This window comes from Brachycentrus maculatus, unplaced genomic scaffold, assembly GCF_059751285.1.
Source record: "Brachycentrus maculatus isolate JH-2025_06_01 unplaced genomic scaffold, ASM5975128v1 h1tg000082l, whole genome shotgun sequence".
In the NCBI taxonomy this organism is placed as follows: Eukaryota; Metazoa; Arthropoda; class Insecta; order Trichoptera; family Brachycentridae; genus Brachycentrus; species Brachycentrus maculatus.
The window spans coordinates 300,705-320,658 of record NW_028280836.1 but is presented as its reverse complement, the minus strand read 5'-3'; the positions used below and the strand labels follow the sequence as shown (position 1 = coordinate 320,658).

The following is a 19,954-nucleotide window of genomic DNA, read 5'->3' as shown; positions in this document are numbered from 1 at the left end:
TATTTTTTATCTGAATTTCTCCTAAAAGCTATATTTGTAAAACCGTCTCGCAGTATGTTAAATAATCCGGTTAGGATCTTGATTACATCTAAGTACAAGGGGCAAAATAAAAGCTTTCTCGAACCAACCATAGATTACTCCGGTAAACTTAAACATAATGCGTCATAACATTTATATGTGTATGAGTTCCAAAAAATTGAGCAATGTGGCTATCAATAATGGGCAGACCAGCCCAGGACAGTCCATAAGTCCCATAAATCCCCCGACTTCCATATTCTTCTTCGTCTATGTTGAGATTTCGAAGCACACATGTGTTAAACAATAAAGCGTTAAAAATAATATGTGTGTATGTGTGTATGCGTGTGTGTGTGCGTGTGTATAAAATCATTCGAAAATAGATTTCATACAATTTTAGTTATTATATTGTTTTTTTTAGATTTATATATTTTTAATTGATTTCGACCATTTCAAAAATTTATATTTTTATGTTTTATTCTTATTTACCATATTCATGTATTATTAAAAGTGAATGCCGAAACAAAAAATAAAATAATGATATAACTTTACGAAATTCAACGCATGGGCAAGCTAAAAAATACTGTTTTTCCTGTCTCAAAACTACATATTTCATGATATAAATTGTTTATGATACTAAAAAATTAAACACACACAGAAATATAACTTTTACAGAGATCAATGAGCATTTGATACACGATAATTATACATATACAAAAACTTAGAAATACATTGAAAATAACAAATATAATAATAAAAATATAAATAAACTTAAAATTTTACTAAATATATGTCAATGACTAAGGCCTCCACTCTATCGTCCATGTTCCCACTGATAAAAATAAAACCCATTTCCAACCAAAGTGTCGGGTTGTGGTCCCGTGGTTAGTGTCGCGGACTCTTAAGTCAGAGTTTCTCGGTTCGAATCCACTCTACCACAATTTGATACCAGAAATAGTATGAAATTGAAATATTTGTGTAAATAATAAAAACACAAATATTTATCTTTATTAAAAAAAACTCTCCATCATTCAACGTCTTAAGGTAACAATTCTCAAATTTAGTATTTGGTCCTCATACGGCGTTTAAAAAAGACGCTGAATGCAATAGTTGAGTGTGTCCAAATACTTTTTCACAAATCTGAATGTGACTTCTGCTCAGTAAAAAGGTCCTTTTCATCTCACCAATAGATGTCTCTAGAGAGGTTCTAGTGATTCAAGAACAAGGTTTCAAATTGGTTCATAATATAGAACTTCCAGGAATTTGAGCAGTGTGGTAGTCAATAATGGGTAGAATTGGTGAATGTTACACGTGTGTCAAGTGATCACTTAAACCAGCCTATGAGGGTCGTCAGCCCCGTTAATGCACAGACTTCCATATTCTTCTTCATCAATGATGAGATGTCAAAAAAAAACAATAACAAAAAATTGTATTTATAATGTAAAAAAATTAAATAAAGAATTATATTAAAATAATATACAATTTTTCAATACAAGACTAAACACATTCACTGAAAATATAAAATTATTATTTATCTCCCAATTGCTTAAAACATTAATATGAAAGTAAAAAAACGTATTGGATGAGTTTAAAACTAACGGGAAAAAATATTGATTTATCGCACCTTACTGCAAAAACCAGTATCGCTAATTAAAGAAGCTCAAAGATCATTTTCTTTTTTTTATTAGGTATACATTTGTTACATCATTATATTTTGTGTCGCATTGCCAGTATTCATGATTTCTTGAACAGATCACTTGACATTTGCATAGTTCTGTATCATAAATACAATCATTTGCATTTAAAGTTTAAAAATTTGGATCTAAAATGACATCGTAAGTAAAAATATTTGTTAACTTAGTTATTGATTCGCTATTAACTTTGTGAAATAGGGTGTTGATTTTTTTAAATAAAACACTGGTATAATACCGCTTGATGAGTTTTATTTCATTACATACGACTAGTTTCGAAAACAAACAGATGTTTTCACCAACAGGTGAAAATTAAAACATGTTTGTCAAAATGTAAAAAAAAAATAAAACAATAATATATTATCAATATTTGATGCACGTTTTAATTTTCTACTCTGTATCTCAAAAAAAAATGACATCAATAACACTTTGTATCATATTATACCATAATAATTATTTACACCGGTTTTGAAGCTTCTAGATCAAGTAAGAAACTAGTTTCATAGTCGTTAAAATTAAGATTAATTTATAAAATATTTGAAGCAGTTTGTTAATTTTATATTTTAAAACTCAACAAAATTCCTTTGTTTAATACCACTATCTTCTTCTTCTTCCTGGCTCCATCTCAACATATCGTAGACTGTTAAAGTCAGCTCTTCTCGTCTTCAGATTGCAGGTTCTTCTAATGATATAATCACCTAGGTCATGCCTTTGTATCAAATTATCTTTCTGTAGCATCCATAATTTGTTTGATCTTCTAGATGTCTTTCGAGGAAGATCAATGACGATCGCCTGGTTTAAAATATGATCACTTTTAACGTCCTATGTGCCCATACCATCTTAATTGCCTTTCCTCTACCTAACTATTGATATCAGTTACACCCAGGCTTCCACAAACGCGTGAACTCTTTATTTTGTCTCTTAAGGACACCCCCAGCAGACCATCTAAGCATTCGCATTTCAGCAGTTTCTAGTTGCCTAGAGTGGGAGTATACATTGTTTAACATTCGGAGCCATAGAGTAGTGTGGGTTTGTCAGTGTTTTGTAGACTTGGATATCATTTTTGAGTATTTTATATAATATTACTACATTGTACCTAAATTATAATTTCGAAGTTTTAAGTGTATATGTTATTAGTTTTAGTTTTAAAGGCTATTTTTACTGAATACGCTGACTAATAAATTTAAAAAAAATATATATATATCTTGACCAAAATTGGTGAGAAATTATAGATAAATATTTTTTTTACAGGAAACCGACTTTTCCATACAATCCAGAATGCCAAAAATTACTCTTTGAGGTCACAGAGAGTAAATTTTGCGCTGCAATACAAGCTCACAATATATCTGAGAGAATGTTGGCGGAGAGCGTTCAAGCCGTTAAGGATTGGATCGTCAAACAGCCCCATTTGCCAAAAATGGATTTCGGTTTGCTCCTTTTTTGCTTATTTTATTTTTATTTATTTCAAAACATATTACATAAATAAGTCATATAAACATATAATATTCCCGATGAGTGATTTCTATTTCTCATTTTGGGACATGGGATTAAGGTTAACAAGACTGGAACACAAATAGTAAAGTAACAACAAAAGTTTTTTTTTTAAACCAAAACTAATACTAAAACATATTTATACATTTATATATATATATATATATATATATATATATATATATATATATATATATATATATATATATATATATATATATATATATATATATATATATATATACGGTGTATAAATATAATTTCGTTACGGTGTTTATTGAAGTATTTGATTCCTTTATATTTGAAGTTTTGTTAAAACTGTTTAGTATTATATTTATGAATTAAAAAATCATTTAACAATTAAAAATAAACAGGAAAGTTTCTTTTTCTGCTTGGTGTAGGCTTTGTGGCCTGTTTTTAAGGATAAGCTTCCTGTGATATCGATTCCTAGCTGTCAATCTACCTCTGGTGGTCTGTCCGGGAGTCGTCTGCCTTAGTTTTGACCGTACAGTGCAATGTGGGGGAGTCTGGATTGTTCCATTTTCTTCACATATGCATATATTTATATATATATATATATATATATATATATATATATATATATATATATATATATATATATATATATATATATATATATATATATATATATATATATATATAATATATGCATATATTATATATATATATATATATATATATATATATATATATATATATATATATATATATATATATATATATATATATATATATATATATATATATATATATATATAATATATATATATATATATATATAAAATATCGAATGTTATACATGTGTTAAATGAATAAATAAATTATGTTAAATATAATATTCATTGTTATTTTACAGATACAAGATTTGTGGAAAGACTTCTATGGAACAACAAATTCAGCATTGAAAAAGCAAAAACAAAGCTAGATAAATCATTCACCATTAAAACTGCACTCCCTGAGTTTTTCAGTAATAGAGACCCTTGTAGTAAAGATGTATCCGATGCTTTGGAATCTTTTCAGTGGATAATTATTCCCAAAGTAACACCAGATGACTTCAGAGTTCAAATTTTCAGGTAATTTGAAATACGCCTCAGTTTATTTATTGTTTCGGCATTCATATTGGTAAGGCATGATGAAATTGTATGAGAAAATACTTGTTTTTTTACCAATATACTAGTTTCAAAAGCTATGCTTCCATCTTCAAGTCTAAATGTAAACTAAAACATAATATATAATTATGTTTTCTTTAAATAAGGAGAGAGGTAAATAAGGGGGAGGGGATTAGTCAAGGGTTAGTTAGAAAGTTAGTTAGTCAAAAAAAAAAGTGTTTTTCTTTTACAATTTAACGCCTGATTTTAGTGATATTTTTAATTTTTTATTTGGGGTATAAGATATAAGTTACATTTTATATTACTTTTTGACATCTCAATGTAGATGAAAAAGACTATGGAAATCTGGGCATTTACATGGCTTACTACCGTCACTAACCGATTTTAATGATCACTTTACACACGTGCAACATTCACCAATTCTACCAATGATTGACAGTCACACTACTCAAATTCTTGCAAGTTCTACATAGATATATTGATCAAACTCGTGATACAGTAAGTGCAAGTTCACAACATCCATCTATGTTGGGATCAGGAAAGCTTTTATCAAGCAGAGACTCTTTCTTTTTGTATGTGAGTTCCCAGACTTATTTTTCTTTATCTACATATGTTGAGATGTCAAAAAATAATTTCATTTTGTAACAAGAGTTGTATCAGGGTTAAACATTCAAAAGATCACTCTTTATATAAGATTTCGTTTTGTTTATTCCCTTTTTAATTAATGTTTTACTTAGTAAATACCAAAAATAGTAGTGGTATTTACTAAGTAAAACATTAACTGAAAATGGATAGATTTTACCACAAAGTGACTGCCGAATCCATTAACGAAATTGTTTATTCTCGTTAACCTCTTCAATTCAAATTGTCTTTTTTTCAGGTTAACTTGTGAACCTGACGAATTCAAGCCATTGGACATGTTTAACACTGCCTTCATGATTGCGGACACAATGGAAGCGATGGATATCGTGGAAGGCGAAATATTTGTTTGGGATCTGACCACTTTCAAAATTGGTCATGCCCTCAAAGTCAACCCAGTAATGTTGAAGAAATGCATCATTTTAATACAGGTTGTAAAACCTATATTACGTTTGTTTGATATTTTTAAAATATATCAGATATAAATATCAGAAAGTTCAGAGGGGGCAATTAAGAAAAAAAATTATGAACGATAGCTGAAATTTTATTTTTACACCTCAACAGAGGTAAATAAGAATATGGAAGTCTGGGCATTTATGTAAATAAATTATATAAATAAATAACTTCTAATCGGAGAAAATTCCATACACCATGATAACTAACTTTTTCGTACCTCAGTTGAATGGCATTGTTGTGACAGAACGTAGTTTCAACATGATGGTGCAACATGCCACACGGTACCACCATCAACATTTTGCGGGAAATTTGAATTTGTTTACCTCTAAAAAAACACTTTATGTTTAAAAATAATAATCCTTACATAGCACTATGCAATAATTATGAAAGCTGAAACTCAGAGCTAGATATTTTTGATTGCGTATTTCAGGACTTCTACAATTCCAGCATAAAAGCCTTCCATTTGCTGAATCTTCCACCGTTTGGTGAATTCTTGGCTACAACTATCAAATCAACCTTAAATAAAAAGATTGCCGAAAGGATGTTCATCCACAAAAACTGGGACGATCTATACAAACATCTTTCCAAAGAGTACATCCCAAAAGACATGGGGGGAGATTTTCCAAAAACCTCCGTCGAGCTTTCAGGTTGGTGAATTGTATTGATTAGAGTTTATCTTCTTCTTTTTCTTCTTTTTCTTCTTGGTGCAGGCCTCGTGACCTTTTTTATGAGGGAAAAGATTAACATGTAATGGGCATTAATTTTATATAAATTAATGTTTTACTTAGTAAATACCATTATTTCTTATAATCTACTGTGACACGTGTTTCAATGCATTCCGCATCATTTTCAAACACCATATGTGAAGCTATTTCTGAGTAAAACATTAATTAAAAATGGACAGATTTTACCACAAAGTGACTGCCGAATCAATTAACGAAATTAATTTTTTTCTTAAGAATTTTTATATCTTCTATTTTTTTAATTTCTTTACGGTGTTTATTGAAGTATTTAATTCCTTGAATGTGATGCTTGTTAAAATTGTTTAGTATTACATTTTGGAATTACAAAATCATTTAAGAATAAAAAATAAACAGGAAAGTTTCTTTTTCTGCTTGGTGTAGGCTTTGTGGCCTGTTTTTAAGGATTAACCTCCTGTGATGTCAATTCCTAGCTGTCAATCTACCTCTGGTGGTCTTTCCGGGAGTCGTCTGCCTTAGTTTTGGCCGTACAGCGCAATGTGGGGGAGTCTGGATTGTTCCATTTTCTTCACATATGCATATGATTGTCTCCTTCGTTGCCGTCCCCAGCTCCTTATCTTGTTGTTCCTTATTCTATCTCGTAGACTTTTACCAGACCTATATAATAGTGTATTTGTGTTTGCTAAATAAATTATCTTTAATCTTATTTTGCATGCAATACCGAGAAATTTTCACAACACGATGCCAATTTTTTGTGACACGGACTTAGATCGTAAAAAAAGTATTATTTTTTACAATTATTTTCAACAAATCATACCATTTTTTCTAGATAATGTTATCAACGTGATGAAACTCCCAGAGTGTCGCGAGTGGTACCTTGACACTATGACGCAGTTCGTCGATGAGACTAAACGGATTGGACATTCGGAAACTATAGTGGACGATCTTATAGGACTTAGAGGAAGCTTCAGGAAGCTGGATATTGATTGAGACTGTATGATTTGTCCCGATAGTATTAAACTCACTTCAAAATTATGATGGATGATTGATCAAAATCAGAAATAGACGGATAAAACAAGCAAACATAACATTCAATAAAAAAATATATAAAACAAAAAAATGAGTGAGTCCAAATACTTGTTCACAATTCAGGATTTTTTATTTATTTACGGCTAATGCCTTTAACAATATAATAAAAAATATGCAACAACAATTAAGAATACACAAATAAAAATCATCGCTAACAATAATCTTACAACAATTTGAGTGTGTCCAAATACTTGTTCCAAATCTGGATTATCTCCAATTAAAGGAGTTATTTTTCATATTTTTTTGACATCTCATCAAAGATGAAGAAAAATATGGAAGTCTGGGCATTTACGGGTGGAACCACGTGTGTAAAATGATCACTTAAACCAGCCTATGAGGGTCGTCAGCCCTGTAAATTCCCAGATTCCATATTCTTCTTCATCTTTGATGAGATGTCAAAAATAATCTTCTCTATCCTACAATAGATTTTATACAACACAATAATTTTTTTTTAAATAAATAAGCAGTGCATTATTAGAAATAAATATCAAATCGTGGTAGAGTGGGTTCGAACCGAGAAACTCTGACTTAAGAATATCTGACACTAACCACGGGACCACAACCCGACTAAATAAATAAAGAAACACAACAGCGACCCATACACAGATAATAACCTCACGAAGAAGAACTTAATTAAATTATGTGAAATAAATTATTCTGAAACGAATATTGTTATTTCTCTTCTGTATCTTTTGGGTTTTTGAAAAATAGTACCAACATTTAAAAAAAATATTTCACCAAAACTATTTATGTTAAACGAGTAATTCTATCACTGAACGCTAGTTGGTAAGGTAAGTTTTCATATTATTTTTGGATATCTCATCAAAGATAAAGAAAAATATGGAACTCCGGGCATTTACGGGGCTGACGACAGTCATAGGTCTATGAAGACCTATGATGGTCTATAAAGACCAATGACGGTCTATAAAGACCTATGACGGTCTATGAAGACCTTGGACGGTCTTCAGCCCTGTAGATGCCCAGTCTTTTGTATTCTTTTTTATCTTTGATGAGACGTCAAAAACTCATATGAAAAATAACTCCTATAATTGTAGAAAATCCAGATTTGTGAACACGTATTTGGAAACACTCAAAATGTGGACTCTTAAAATGAGTTGTATGAGCCGGCTGGAGGCATGTGGATGCATCAAAGAATACTTCGGATACCCTGGAAGACATGGTAGGCAATGCAAGACTTCTCCGAATCGCCAGAGTGAACTGATATCGAATATTAAAGGGTCCTTTTTGGACATATACTCAGAAGAGAAAGGTACAAACTACTGCAACTGATCGTCAAGGGTAAGATCGAGGGTTAAAGAGGTGTCGGAAGAAGGTGGATCTCCTTGATCCATAATATACACGAGCGGGCAGGAGTACAGAACGTCGAGGAGGTGTTTCGAACTGCCCAAAATAGGGACACTTTCTCACAAATGAAAGTCAACGCCTGGGGACCCGACACTACTTGCGAAGAAGAAATAACCTATCATATGTACATATATAATATTAAATTTACTAACAACATTTTGAGTGTGTCCAAATACTTATTCACAAATCTGGATTATCTCAAATTGGGAGTTGTTTTTTGACATTTCAACGTAACGATAATGAAATAATATGGGTCTGGGTAGTCACAAGGTCTATGACCGTCATTGGCTAGTATAAGCGATCACTTTACACACGTGTAACATTTACCGATTCTATCCATGATTTACAACCACACTACTAAAATTCATGGAACTTCCAGATATATTGATCAAACTCGTAACACAGTATGCAAGAGTTCACAAGGGACATCTATGGTGCTATGAGGAAAGCTTTTAAAATCAGAAACTCTTTAATTTGTAAGTGTGGTCTGAATCCTGGATTACATTCACCTACTTGAAAACGCCTGAAAATATATGCTTTTTTTATTATATTACAATAGCTTATAATATAATCAGTTAATTTCTTTTAATCATTTTGAGTACTGGACACACTCAAAATGTTGTAAATATGTGTAAAATTACCTCTCCTTTACCTCTCCTTATAAAAAATGCACCCTTTTTTATAACTTTTAAGAAACGTCTGAGACATTATTACTTTCAATCATTAAAATCTTAACTGTCCATCAAAGCTCATCCCTTAGTTTTTCCCTCTACCTCTTTCCCAAACTCCTTTTTTCCTTTGCCTTCCTTATTATCATCAATTTGCAATTTACGTTTTTTTAATGTTCAAGTATTATCTACCCTCTGATTGCTAACAGCTATATAAGGTATTAAACGTTTTGAAAATATCTCAAGTCTGTTCTTGGTTGGTTGGAAGATATTGCTTTTCAGGAATAAGTCCGTCAATGTACTTATTTGTTTTATGAAGTGTAAATAAAAAAATAATTAAAATATTAAATTTATTTTTTAACACAACATTTTGTTGTTATTTTTCCCTGTATTTTTAAACCGGTTTGATTCTTGAATCTTGAATGTTCGAAACTGGTCTTGTCCTTTATATAAGTAGTTCGGACATTTCGAATCCAAGCAATGATAGTGTTTTATAAGAACTCCTGTGTATTGGATGTGTAAAATTCATTATAATAACTGTGGCTTTTAGTGAAAAAATGACTTCGTAAGTAACAAGCGCATAAGCAAATATTTTATTTTGAACAGTTGCAAAGTTATTTATTTATTGTTTGGCGTTTAATTTGTAGAACTCGATTTTAATTTATGTTTTATTTTTTTTTTATTAAACACAGATTTTTGAGTCTTCTAAGTTGTATTTTAATATAAAAAAACACGTTTTAATTAATATTTTGACTAGTTATTGCCTTTTCAAACGAATGACATTCGATTGAAAATGCCATTACTAGGCGAAACAACTGTCACAATATTAATTTGTATATGTTTTTTTTAATAAAATACAACTTAGTAGACTAAAAAAAATTGTGTTTGATTTAAAAATTAATTCATAGGTTACAAAGTTTATATATCAAATGTTAAATCAAACACCGTTTTGATTCTACTTAATTGTATTTTATTGTAAAAAACACATAAAAAATAGTTAGTGGCATTTTCAAACGAATGTTAAGATTAAATGGAGTGATGAACATTATAAAGCTGAACAATTCTAGGTCTTTAAGTAATAGTTTAAATATAATTTGTATTTGAAGCACTAACTCTGTGATTTTCCATTTTATAATTCAAATGTAACTTTGTTTTAAAAGCACTATAAATATTTTATTATAATTTAATCAAAATGTCTACCGGTTTCGAAACCAGTAGATATTATAATTAAGTAAATATTATTTTGTCCGCCTCCGTAGTGTAATGGTCAGCACGCTCGGCTACCGTTCTGGAGGTCCCGGGTTCGATTCCCAAGGGGGGTAAAATAAATAAAAGTGATTTTTTCACTGCAATATTTATTCAATATTACCCTGGACTGGTACCTGAAGTGGAGGGCTGATCACCTTTCCTTCATGTGTAAACGATCAAGATAACACTGCGTTTATATGACGCAGTGCCCTTTGCACCATTGGGGTGCGGATAAGGGTTTATTATTCTTTTTTATTAAATATTTATAATGATTTTAAAACACAGTTTCATTTTAATCAAATATTAGTTTTAATATTGTTACTAATTTTTTAACATTAGATTCCCAAATAATATCAGAAGCTAGTCCGTCTAGATCGGGATAGTAAATCTTCGAAAAGTTTATTCATATGTATGAAAGTGTTTCGTACTGTTCTAAAAAGAATATGACCTTTTTAGGGTTTTCCTTAAATTAAACTAGAGATATGTTTACAATAGAAATAAATTAAAACAACTTGGAATTTCAAATACTTACATCACGAGCCATGATTTTAAAATACAAGCAGGAAAATAATTTCATTAATTGATTTGGCATTCACTTTGTAGTATTATCTTTATTTTTTAATAAAATATTTACTTGGGAAAAACCACTATTTCTTAAAATCCATTTGGACACGTTTTTCAAAGCATTACGAATCACACAATATTTGTCAATGATGCAAAATGCATCGAAACACGTGTCATAGTAGATTTTAAGAAATAGTGGTATTAACCAAATGAAATTTAAATTAAAACGCTAAAATGATGTCCGCCTCCGTAGTGTAATGGTCAGCACGCTCGGTTACCGTTCTGGAGGTCCCAGGTTCGATTCCCAAGGGGGGTAAAATAAATAAAAGTGATTTTTTCACTGTAATATTTATTCAATATTACCCTAGACTGGTACCTAAAGTGGAGGGCTGATCACCTTTCCTTCATGTGTAAAACGATCAAGACAACACTGCGTTTATATGACGCAGTGCCCTATGCACCATTGGGGTGCGGATAAGGGTTTTAATTTTTATTTATTATTAAAATGATATTCATGCTCCTTCTGCGTGGAGTTCCATTTTGAACGGCTTCTTTATATGTACTTTATAAAACGGGAATTAGTGTCAGGGTCGAAACGAGTCATGGATCTCCAAATATCAAGATGGTTTTAACCCGAGTTTCAAGAATGTGAAATCAGGCATAAACCTGTTTGTACTTTTAAGCATATATTATATTGTGACACTCAACATCACTTCCAAACAACGAATGCACAAACTGCAACTGAAACTAAACTTTGTATTTTAAACATGTTTATTAAAAAATCGTTGTCCACCTCCGTAGTGTAATGGACAGCGCGCTCGGCTACCGATCTGGAGGTCCCGGGTTCGAATCCCAAGGGGGGTAAAATAAATATAAGTGATTTTTTCACTGCCATATTTATTCAATATTACCCTGGACTGGTACCTGAAGCGGAGGGCTGATCACCTTTCCTTCATGTGTAAACGATCAATATAACACTGCGTTTATATGACGCAGTGCCCTATGCACCATTGGGGTGCGGATAAGGGTTTTATTATTTTATTATTTTTTATTAAAAAAAAAATTACTGTATTACGAATGACATAGGTCTTTCTTAATTTAAGTTTTACTTAGTTAATACCACTATTTCTTAAAATCTATTGTGACACGTGTTTCGATGCATTCCGCATCATTTTCAAACCGTATGTGAATCTAATTCCAAATTTTTGAGTTGGGTCCTTGTGACGTTGTAGATTGAATAGGGTGTAGGAGCTGTTTCTTATTTTTGTTTATTTATTTTATTTAAAAAAAATATCAGTGGGAACATAGACAATGGGGAGGAGGCTTTGGTCATTGTCATATTGTTAATTGTGGGTGTATTAATATATATGATGAATTGCATCGAAACACGTGCCATTATAGATTTTAAGAAATAGTGGTATTTACTCAGTAAAATATAAGTTAATGATTGATAGATTTTACCACAAAGTGACTGCCGAATCAATTAATGAGACATAAGTCTTAATTAAACTAGTAAAAGTAGATGGTAAAGAGTGAAGAGTGTAAAATAATTCACAACATTTTGAGTGTGTCCAAATACTTGTTCACAAAATCTGGATTATCTCCAATTACAGGAGTTATTTTCATATTATTTTTTGACATCTCATCAAAGATGAAGAAGAATATGGAAGTCTGGGCATTTACGGGGCTGCTTAATAAAAAGCTTCCTTACATCTCACCAATAGATGTCTCTAGTGAAGTTCTAGTGATTCAAGAACAAGGTTTCTAAATTGATTCATATATATAGAATTTCCAAGAATTTGAGTAGTGTGGTTGTCAATAATGGGTAGAATTGGTGAATGTTACACGTGAGTAAAGTAATCACTTAAACCAGCCGATGACGGTCGTCAGCCCCGTAAATGCCCAGACTTCCATATTCTTAAAAATTCTTAAAAATAATATTACCAACAATTGTATTAAAATCTCTAAAATATGGCCATGTCAATAAATTCTTCCCTTCCCAGAAAACAAATATAAGGGTACATACCTACATCCCCCATTAGCGACTGTTGTCTCCCATAAATTATTACTGCACATGTTAAAACTGGACACATAAGGACCGTAGTCCATTTGATCTTCACATTCGTTTGATAATGCCCTAACAAGGCGAAACAATTGTCACAATATAATTTTTTATGTGTTTTTTGTTAATAAAATACAACTTAGTAGACTCAAAAAATCTGTGTTTGATTTAAAATTAATACATAAATTAAAATGGAGTTCTACAAATTAAACGCCAAGTCAATAAATAAATTCCATATTCTTCTTTATCTTTGATGAGATGTCAAAAAATAATATAAAATAATTCATTTAAATAATTAATACGTAAAAAAATTTTATGTTTATTTTAATTATTGATTAAGTTAATTATTTAAAGCATACTTAAAGTTCTGAGACGGACTTCGAGAGAAAATATTCAACGAATCACAACTTATGACAGTCAACTACATACATCTGTATATGTTTAAAAAATCCTTACATATACATTTAAGAATTACTCTCACATAGCACAATTGAACACCTCACAGTAAAGCACACAAGTCACAATTAACACACTTTATGGTACTGTACATAGAACTACTAGATCCAAATAACAGAAACACATCAAACAAAACACATACCTTTTTTAATCAAAAGAATTATATTATTTTTTGACATCTCATCAAAGATGAAGAAGAATATGGAAGTCTGGGCATTTACGGGGCTTACGACCGTCATAGGCTGGTTTGAGTGATCACTTTACACACGTGTAACATTCACCAATTCTACCCATTATTGACAACCACACTACTCAAATTCTTGGAAGTTCTATATATATGAACCAATTTAGAAACCTTGTTCATGAATCACTAAAACTTCACTAGAGACATCTATTGAAGTATTAGTAACAAGTATTTGGACACACTCAAAATGTTGTAAAAGAATTATAATGCAATATAGTTGTACAACCTGCTCCCATCATCAATAAATTATAACTAACTAACTAACCATCACGCCGCTTCCCCGCAGGGGTAGGCAGAGAGAATAGAACGCCACACCACTCTGTCTTTGCAAACATTCTTCGCCTCTTCCATGTTCATGCATCTCCTCATACATACCTGCCGATTGTTACGACTCCTAACCTGACCACTTTCAAGTATTTGGCATACCTGATCGTGCCACGTTTTTCTCGGTCTTCCTCTGCTCTTTTTTTCACTTACATTCGCCTCATAAATTTGTTTTACCGTTCTTTCCTCACTCATTCGTTCTACATGTTCAAACCATCTCAACACACCTTTCTTAATTTTATCGATAATGCTTATCTCAGCTTTGCATTCCTTCCTTATTTCATTATTCGCACATCTATCATACATCGTTTTGTCGCACATTCTTCTGAGAGATCGCATTTCGACTGCATTCAGTTTATTTAAAATTATAAAATTATTTTAAAAAAATAATAAATATAAAAAAAACCTATTCATAAATGGATAACGAAAGTGCTTAGATCTGAAATAGACGATAAAGATACGAGTAAATATGTTGCATTTGATTGCATGTCGTGAACATTTTTTATTTCATGTAATTTTATTAATGATTAAATAAATGTAGATAAATAAACAAACAATTATAACTGCGATTTTTTGAGAAATTAGCTTGTATAAACATTAGCTTTCATCAACTGCAGACTCTCACTCCTCAAAAGTTAAAATATATATAAGATATACAGCACACGTTATAACACTAAGAGACAATTTTTTCAATGCGTACTGTAAAATTTTTTAAATCATTTTCAATATAAATAATACTTAAAGCATTTACTTTGTGGTAAGTCATTTTTACTTATTTATTTTTTTACAAAAATGTTAATAATATTAATATATTATTAGATTAAAACCAATATTTTTAGCCTTTTTACCTAATTTTTATTTGACCAGCGACCGGGTTTTGTCGTTACCGACATCATCAGACTGGGTGACGACGAAACCCGGTCGCTGGTCAAATAAAAATAAAGTGATAAAGCTAAAAATATTGGTTTTAATCTAATAATATATTAAAAATGCAATTCCATCACGAAGTGTCAGTGGATAATATAAATCTATTAATAATATTAGTATGTAACCACTCACCGAAATTTTTATGTTTACCGGTTTCGAGACGTACCCGTCTCTCCGTCAGGACAATTTTATTGCATGTTTAACCTCGGCTCGTAACTCATGTCTGTAGTGAAAACTTAAGTGCATGTTGGTCATCGGGTCGACCAAAAATTGCATGTGTTAAACATTTTTTGTAGTTTTAAGTGTGTAAATGTTGCTATGGTGGTGAAGGGTGGTATTGTTTGCATGCTGTGGTTGTGATTGTCCTGACAAAGAGACGGGTACGTCTCGAAACCGGTAGACATAAAAATCTCGGTGAGACATAAATATACTAATATTATTAAAATTTTTGTAAAAAAATTAAGAGGTAGTTTTAAATCATTTTTTATACAGCAAGGCCACCTTACCACCGAATCCAGAATGGCAGCAGATGATCTTCGGAGTCTCCGACAGTAAACTTCTTGAAATTTTGGAAGTGGAGGATTATTACTCCGAGAAGGTGATGGCAGACAGTGTGCAATGTATCAAAGAATGGTTCTACAAAGAGCCTCACCTGCCAAAAATAGACATGGGTATGTTTTTCACTCTTTTCTTAACTCTCCAAGGTTAAATTAAATTAAATTGAATTAATAAAACGACATACCTTTTTATTGTTTTTTGAGATCTCAACATAGATGAAGATAGGTGATAAGATGATACAAGCATATGAAAGTATGGGCATTTATCTGGCTTACGACCGTCTTACGACGTCTTGACGGTCGTCAATGATATTTTCTAGCGTTTCTCCAGTATATGAATAGAACCCAGGATTCGGAGCTCACATACAAATGAAAGAGTTTCTGCTTAATAAAAACCTTGCCTCATCCCACCATAGATGTCTCTCATGAAGTCTATTGAATTCAAATACTATATTTTGAGTTTAATCAATGTATCTTAAAGTTCCAAGAATTTTAATAGTGTGGTTGTTAATCATGGATAGAATTGGTGAATGTTAGACGTCTCTCATTTTATTTTTTGACATCTCAACATAGATGAAGAAGAATATGGAAGTCTCATTCTGGGTTTCTCATGTATGTGATTATAATACAGGATTCGGACTTCACATACAATTATAAGAGTTTCTGCTTAATAAAATGCTTCTTTCATCTCACAATAGATGACCCTAGCGAAGTTTTAGCGATTCAAGCACAATGTTTCGAAATTGGATCATTCCTATAGAGTGGTCGTCAAGAATGGGTAGAATTGGTGAATTTAAGACATGTGTAAAGTGATCACTCAAACCAGCATAGGACAGTCGTAAGCCCTGTAAATAATGCCCAGACTTCCAAATTCTTCTTCATCTGTGTTGAGATATCAAAAAATAATAAAAATAATATTAATATTGATAACCATATAGTTAATATAACGATAAAAAATATTTAAATGGATTGAATATTACTTGTTTAAATATATTTACAGATACCAGAACAATTGAACGGATGCTTTCCGTCAACAAACTGAGCATTGAAAAAACGAAAAAAAAGATGGACAACTTGTACACCGCAAGAAATGCGATGCCAGAGTTCTTTTCCCATAGGGACCCATGGAGCAAAGAAATAATGGAGGCCCTCAAAGCCTTCCAATGGGTGATTATTCCAAAACTTACTTCTGATAACAGAAGACTTCAAATTGTCAGGTATTTTTAATTTATTTTTAATTAATGTTTTACTTGGTAAATACCACTATTTCTTACAATCTAGATTTTTTGTTTGTATGATATATAATGGGAACATTTTATAATTTATATTTTAAGCACTAACTTTGTGATTTTCCATTAGTTGCGCGAAAATCTAAACTTATGTCTACTTATGGATAAATCAATACATAATATGGATCCAGTGTATTTATCAGAGTTGTGAATTCCAGAATAATTCTTTGATAGAAGTCTCACGCTTCGATCATGCTTTGAGCATGCTGTTGCAGGACCTATGGCATGGAATGCTCTTCCACTAGTGGTTAAAAATAGTGAGAGTGAGATGATCTTAAAAAAAACTAAAAATACGTTTGTTTGCTAAATTTTTACACCATCTCCTTTTTCCAAATTCATTCACAGTGAAGCGCCCTTTAGGTAGTATTTTACTAAAATGGTGCTGTGTAAATTATCCAAATTCATTTTTAAAATTAACACAGATTTTGAATTTCGCAGGATCCTCGCAGAACCGGAAGGCTATCATCCTTTCCACGTGTTCACTGCTTCCTTCATGGTGGCTGACTTGAGGCTGTCAATGGAGGTCGTGGTAGATGATATCCTTATTTGGGATCTCAGCAATTTAAAGCTTGGTCATGTTGTCAAGATATCTCCAGCCATGTTGAAGAAAACAATGTTCTTAATAGAGGTGGGTTAATAAAACTGTCATCTTCTTTTCTTCAGTTCCACCCTTTCATCAACAGTTCAGACAAGGAAAACACAAACGAGTATTTTAAATTTTTAATTACGCATTATAGAAATATTGACATTGTCACAAAAAGGAAAATAATATTTATTGAAAATATTTTCACAAATATTACAACATTTTAATTTATTAAGTACATATTTGTATTAACTCATAAAATAACTTATTCTAGTAACGCTGTGCCTCTCATAAAAACAGACATCACACACAGAAGTTCCACATAATCTTTATTTACTGTACTTAAATTAATATAAAAAGGAATATTTTTTCTTTCTTTATTTTTCTTGTAAAATAGGCTTATTAAATATTCTTGTATATTTTCAGTATTTTTAAATCTTTTATTCATTCATCCGTAGGAAGCCCATTTAAATATGTAAAAAAATCAAGCCAATTTTTGATTGCTTAGATTACTTTGATATTCAAAAATCAATTTGGAAACTTAAGGACATACTTGCTGGCGATTAAAAGTTTAGTTGCTTAAAACAATGCAATTTTAAACAAATTGCAATTCGATACTATTATCACGCTTGGCTACTGTTCTAGAGGTCTCAGGTTCGATTCTCAGGGGGGGGGTAAATAAATATAAGCGATTTTTACACTCTAATATTTATACAATATTACCCTGAACTAGTACATGAAGCGGAGGGCTGATCACCTTTCTTTCATATGTTAACGATCAAAATAACATCGCGTTTATATGATGCAGTACCCTATGCACCATCGGGTGCAGATAAGGGTTTGATGATGTGATACATTTACTGAAAAAATAATTTTTGGATTCTTTAAATATTACAAAAAAACATCATAACAACGAAAGGATATTGAAAATTTAAAATGGTTAATAGAAAATATTAATTAATACTTATTAAAAAAAATCCTAAATAAAAAAACATAAATCATTTTGCAAAGATACTATCATGTCAACTTAAGGATAACTTTTTTTAAATGCAACTTATAAATAATACTTTTCAGCGCTGCTATGGGTCCAGGATAAAAGCTTTCCACATCGTCAACCTCCCGCCATATGCTGAGTTCCTGTTGGTTGCCTTGAAGTCAGCATTGAAGAAGAAGGTTGCTGAAAGGTTGTTTATCCACAAAAACATGGACGAAGTTTTCAAATATGTTTCAAAAGATAATGTTCCAATTGATATGGGAGGAAACTACCCAAAAACCACCGTTCAGTTAACAGGTAAAATACCACAGTACATTCACGTTCTACTTACCTTATACACATTTATATTTTGCAAATCAAAAGAAAATCTTAACTTCGTGGTTTGGTAACATGACACTCTCCCTATATATAATCAAAGGGACAATCCAATCTTGATATTTAAACATTTAAAATTACTGCCGGTACGTGGAATATTGTGGATGAGTATCATCGTTGAACAACAAACTAGACAAAAATATCGAAATACTTTAGTACACAACCATGATACACGATTTACACACAACGAAGGTTTGATAGTCCCAAGAATCAACAATAAACATGGGAGTCGAACACTGCAATATTTCGTTCCGAACATTTTTAATTTGTTACCGACGGATGTTAGAGGTCAAAATAAAATATGGAACAAACGCAAAATAAAGGAATGGGTAAATGATCAAGAGTTAATTTTTTGAAAATTGTAAAATATTTATATTCTTAATTTTTTTCTCTTTGTTGTATCCATATTAGGTTAAAATCGTTAAAAACAATAAAAAATGTATTAAAAAATAACTCCACCGACAAGACACACAAAATGGCTTGGTGGGTCTCTGCAAAAAAAAAAATCTTAAAATATATAAATTGTGATTTAAATAAATGTATACAAATAAATTAAAAAATTAAAAAATACAATGATAATAATAATTCATCGTTCACTTTGTGTAATACTAAAAAAACAACCATTATGCCGCTTCCACATAGGATAATCCTTTTTTTAATGATGGCTGACATTTTTTCAAATACTCTTTTTTGTAATTCTTGCATAAGTAATATTTTTATGTTTATTTTTATAGATAATATGATAAAAGTAATGATGATGCCCGAGTGCAGAGAATGGTTTATTGAATCAACAATGCATAAAACTGACGAAAGCAAGAGGTTTGGACAATCGGAAACAATGGTGGATGATCTTTTAGGATTGAGAGGAAGTTTCCGCAAACTAGATATTGACTAAGTTACAATAATATTGACCCGAAAAATGTACCCTCTCTTACATCTCTAAGCAATAAATATATATTTCCATGCAACTCTAACTATCCATCGTATATTTACATCCTTGGATTCTTTCCATCTTCCCATTCAAATTCAATTGTAAATAAAAAAACTTTTTTTACCCCGTTGTATTTTATTTATTCAAATCACTTA

At 31.1% G+C, this 19,954-nt stretch overlaps 1 protein-coding gene across 1 annotated transcript; it reads left to right on the top strand.

Moving 5' to 3' along the window:
- The first annotated feature begins 1,744 nt into the window (after window positions 1–1,744).
- On the top strand, window positions 1,745–19,924 carry LOC148310942 (uncharacterized). The gene is made up of 11 exons (XM_088257547.1): window positions 1,745–1,850; window positions 2,958–3,133; window positions 4,075–4,291; window positions 5,208–5,397; window positions 5,853–6,069; window positions 6,953–7,112; window positions 15,563–15,741; window positions 16,628–16,844; window positions 17,355–17,544; window positions 18,574–18,790; window positions 19,603–19,924. The coding sequence occupies exons 1-11, from the start codon at window positions 1,843–1,845 to the stop codon at window positions 19,761–19,763; spliced, it is 1,932 nt and encodes a 643-aa protein (XP_088113673.1). The 5' UTR covers window positions 1,745–1,842; the 3' UTR covers window positions 19,764–19,924.
- Window positions 19,925–19,954: the final 30 nt, after the last annotated feature.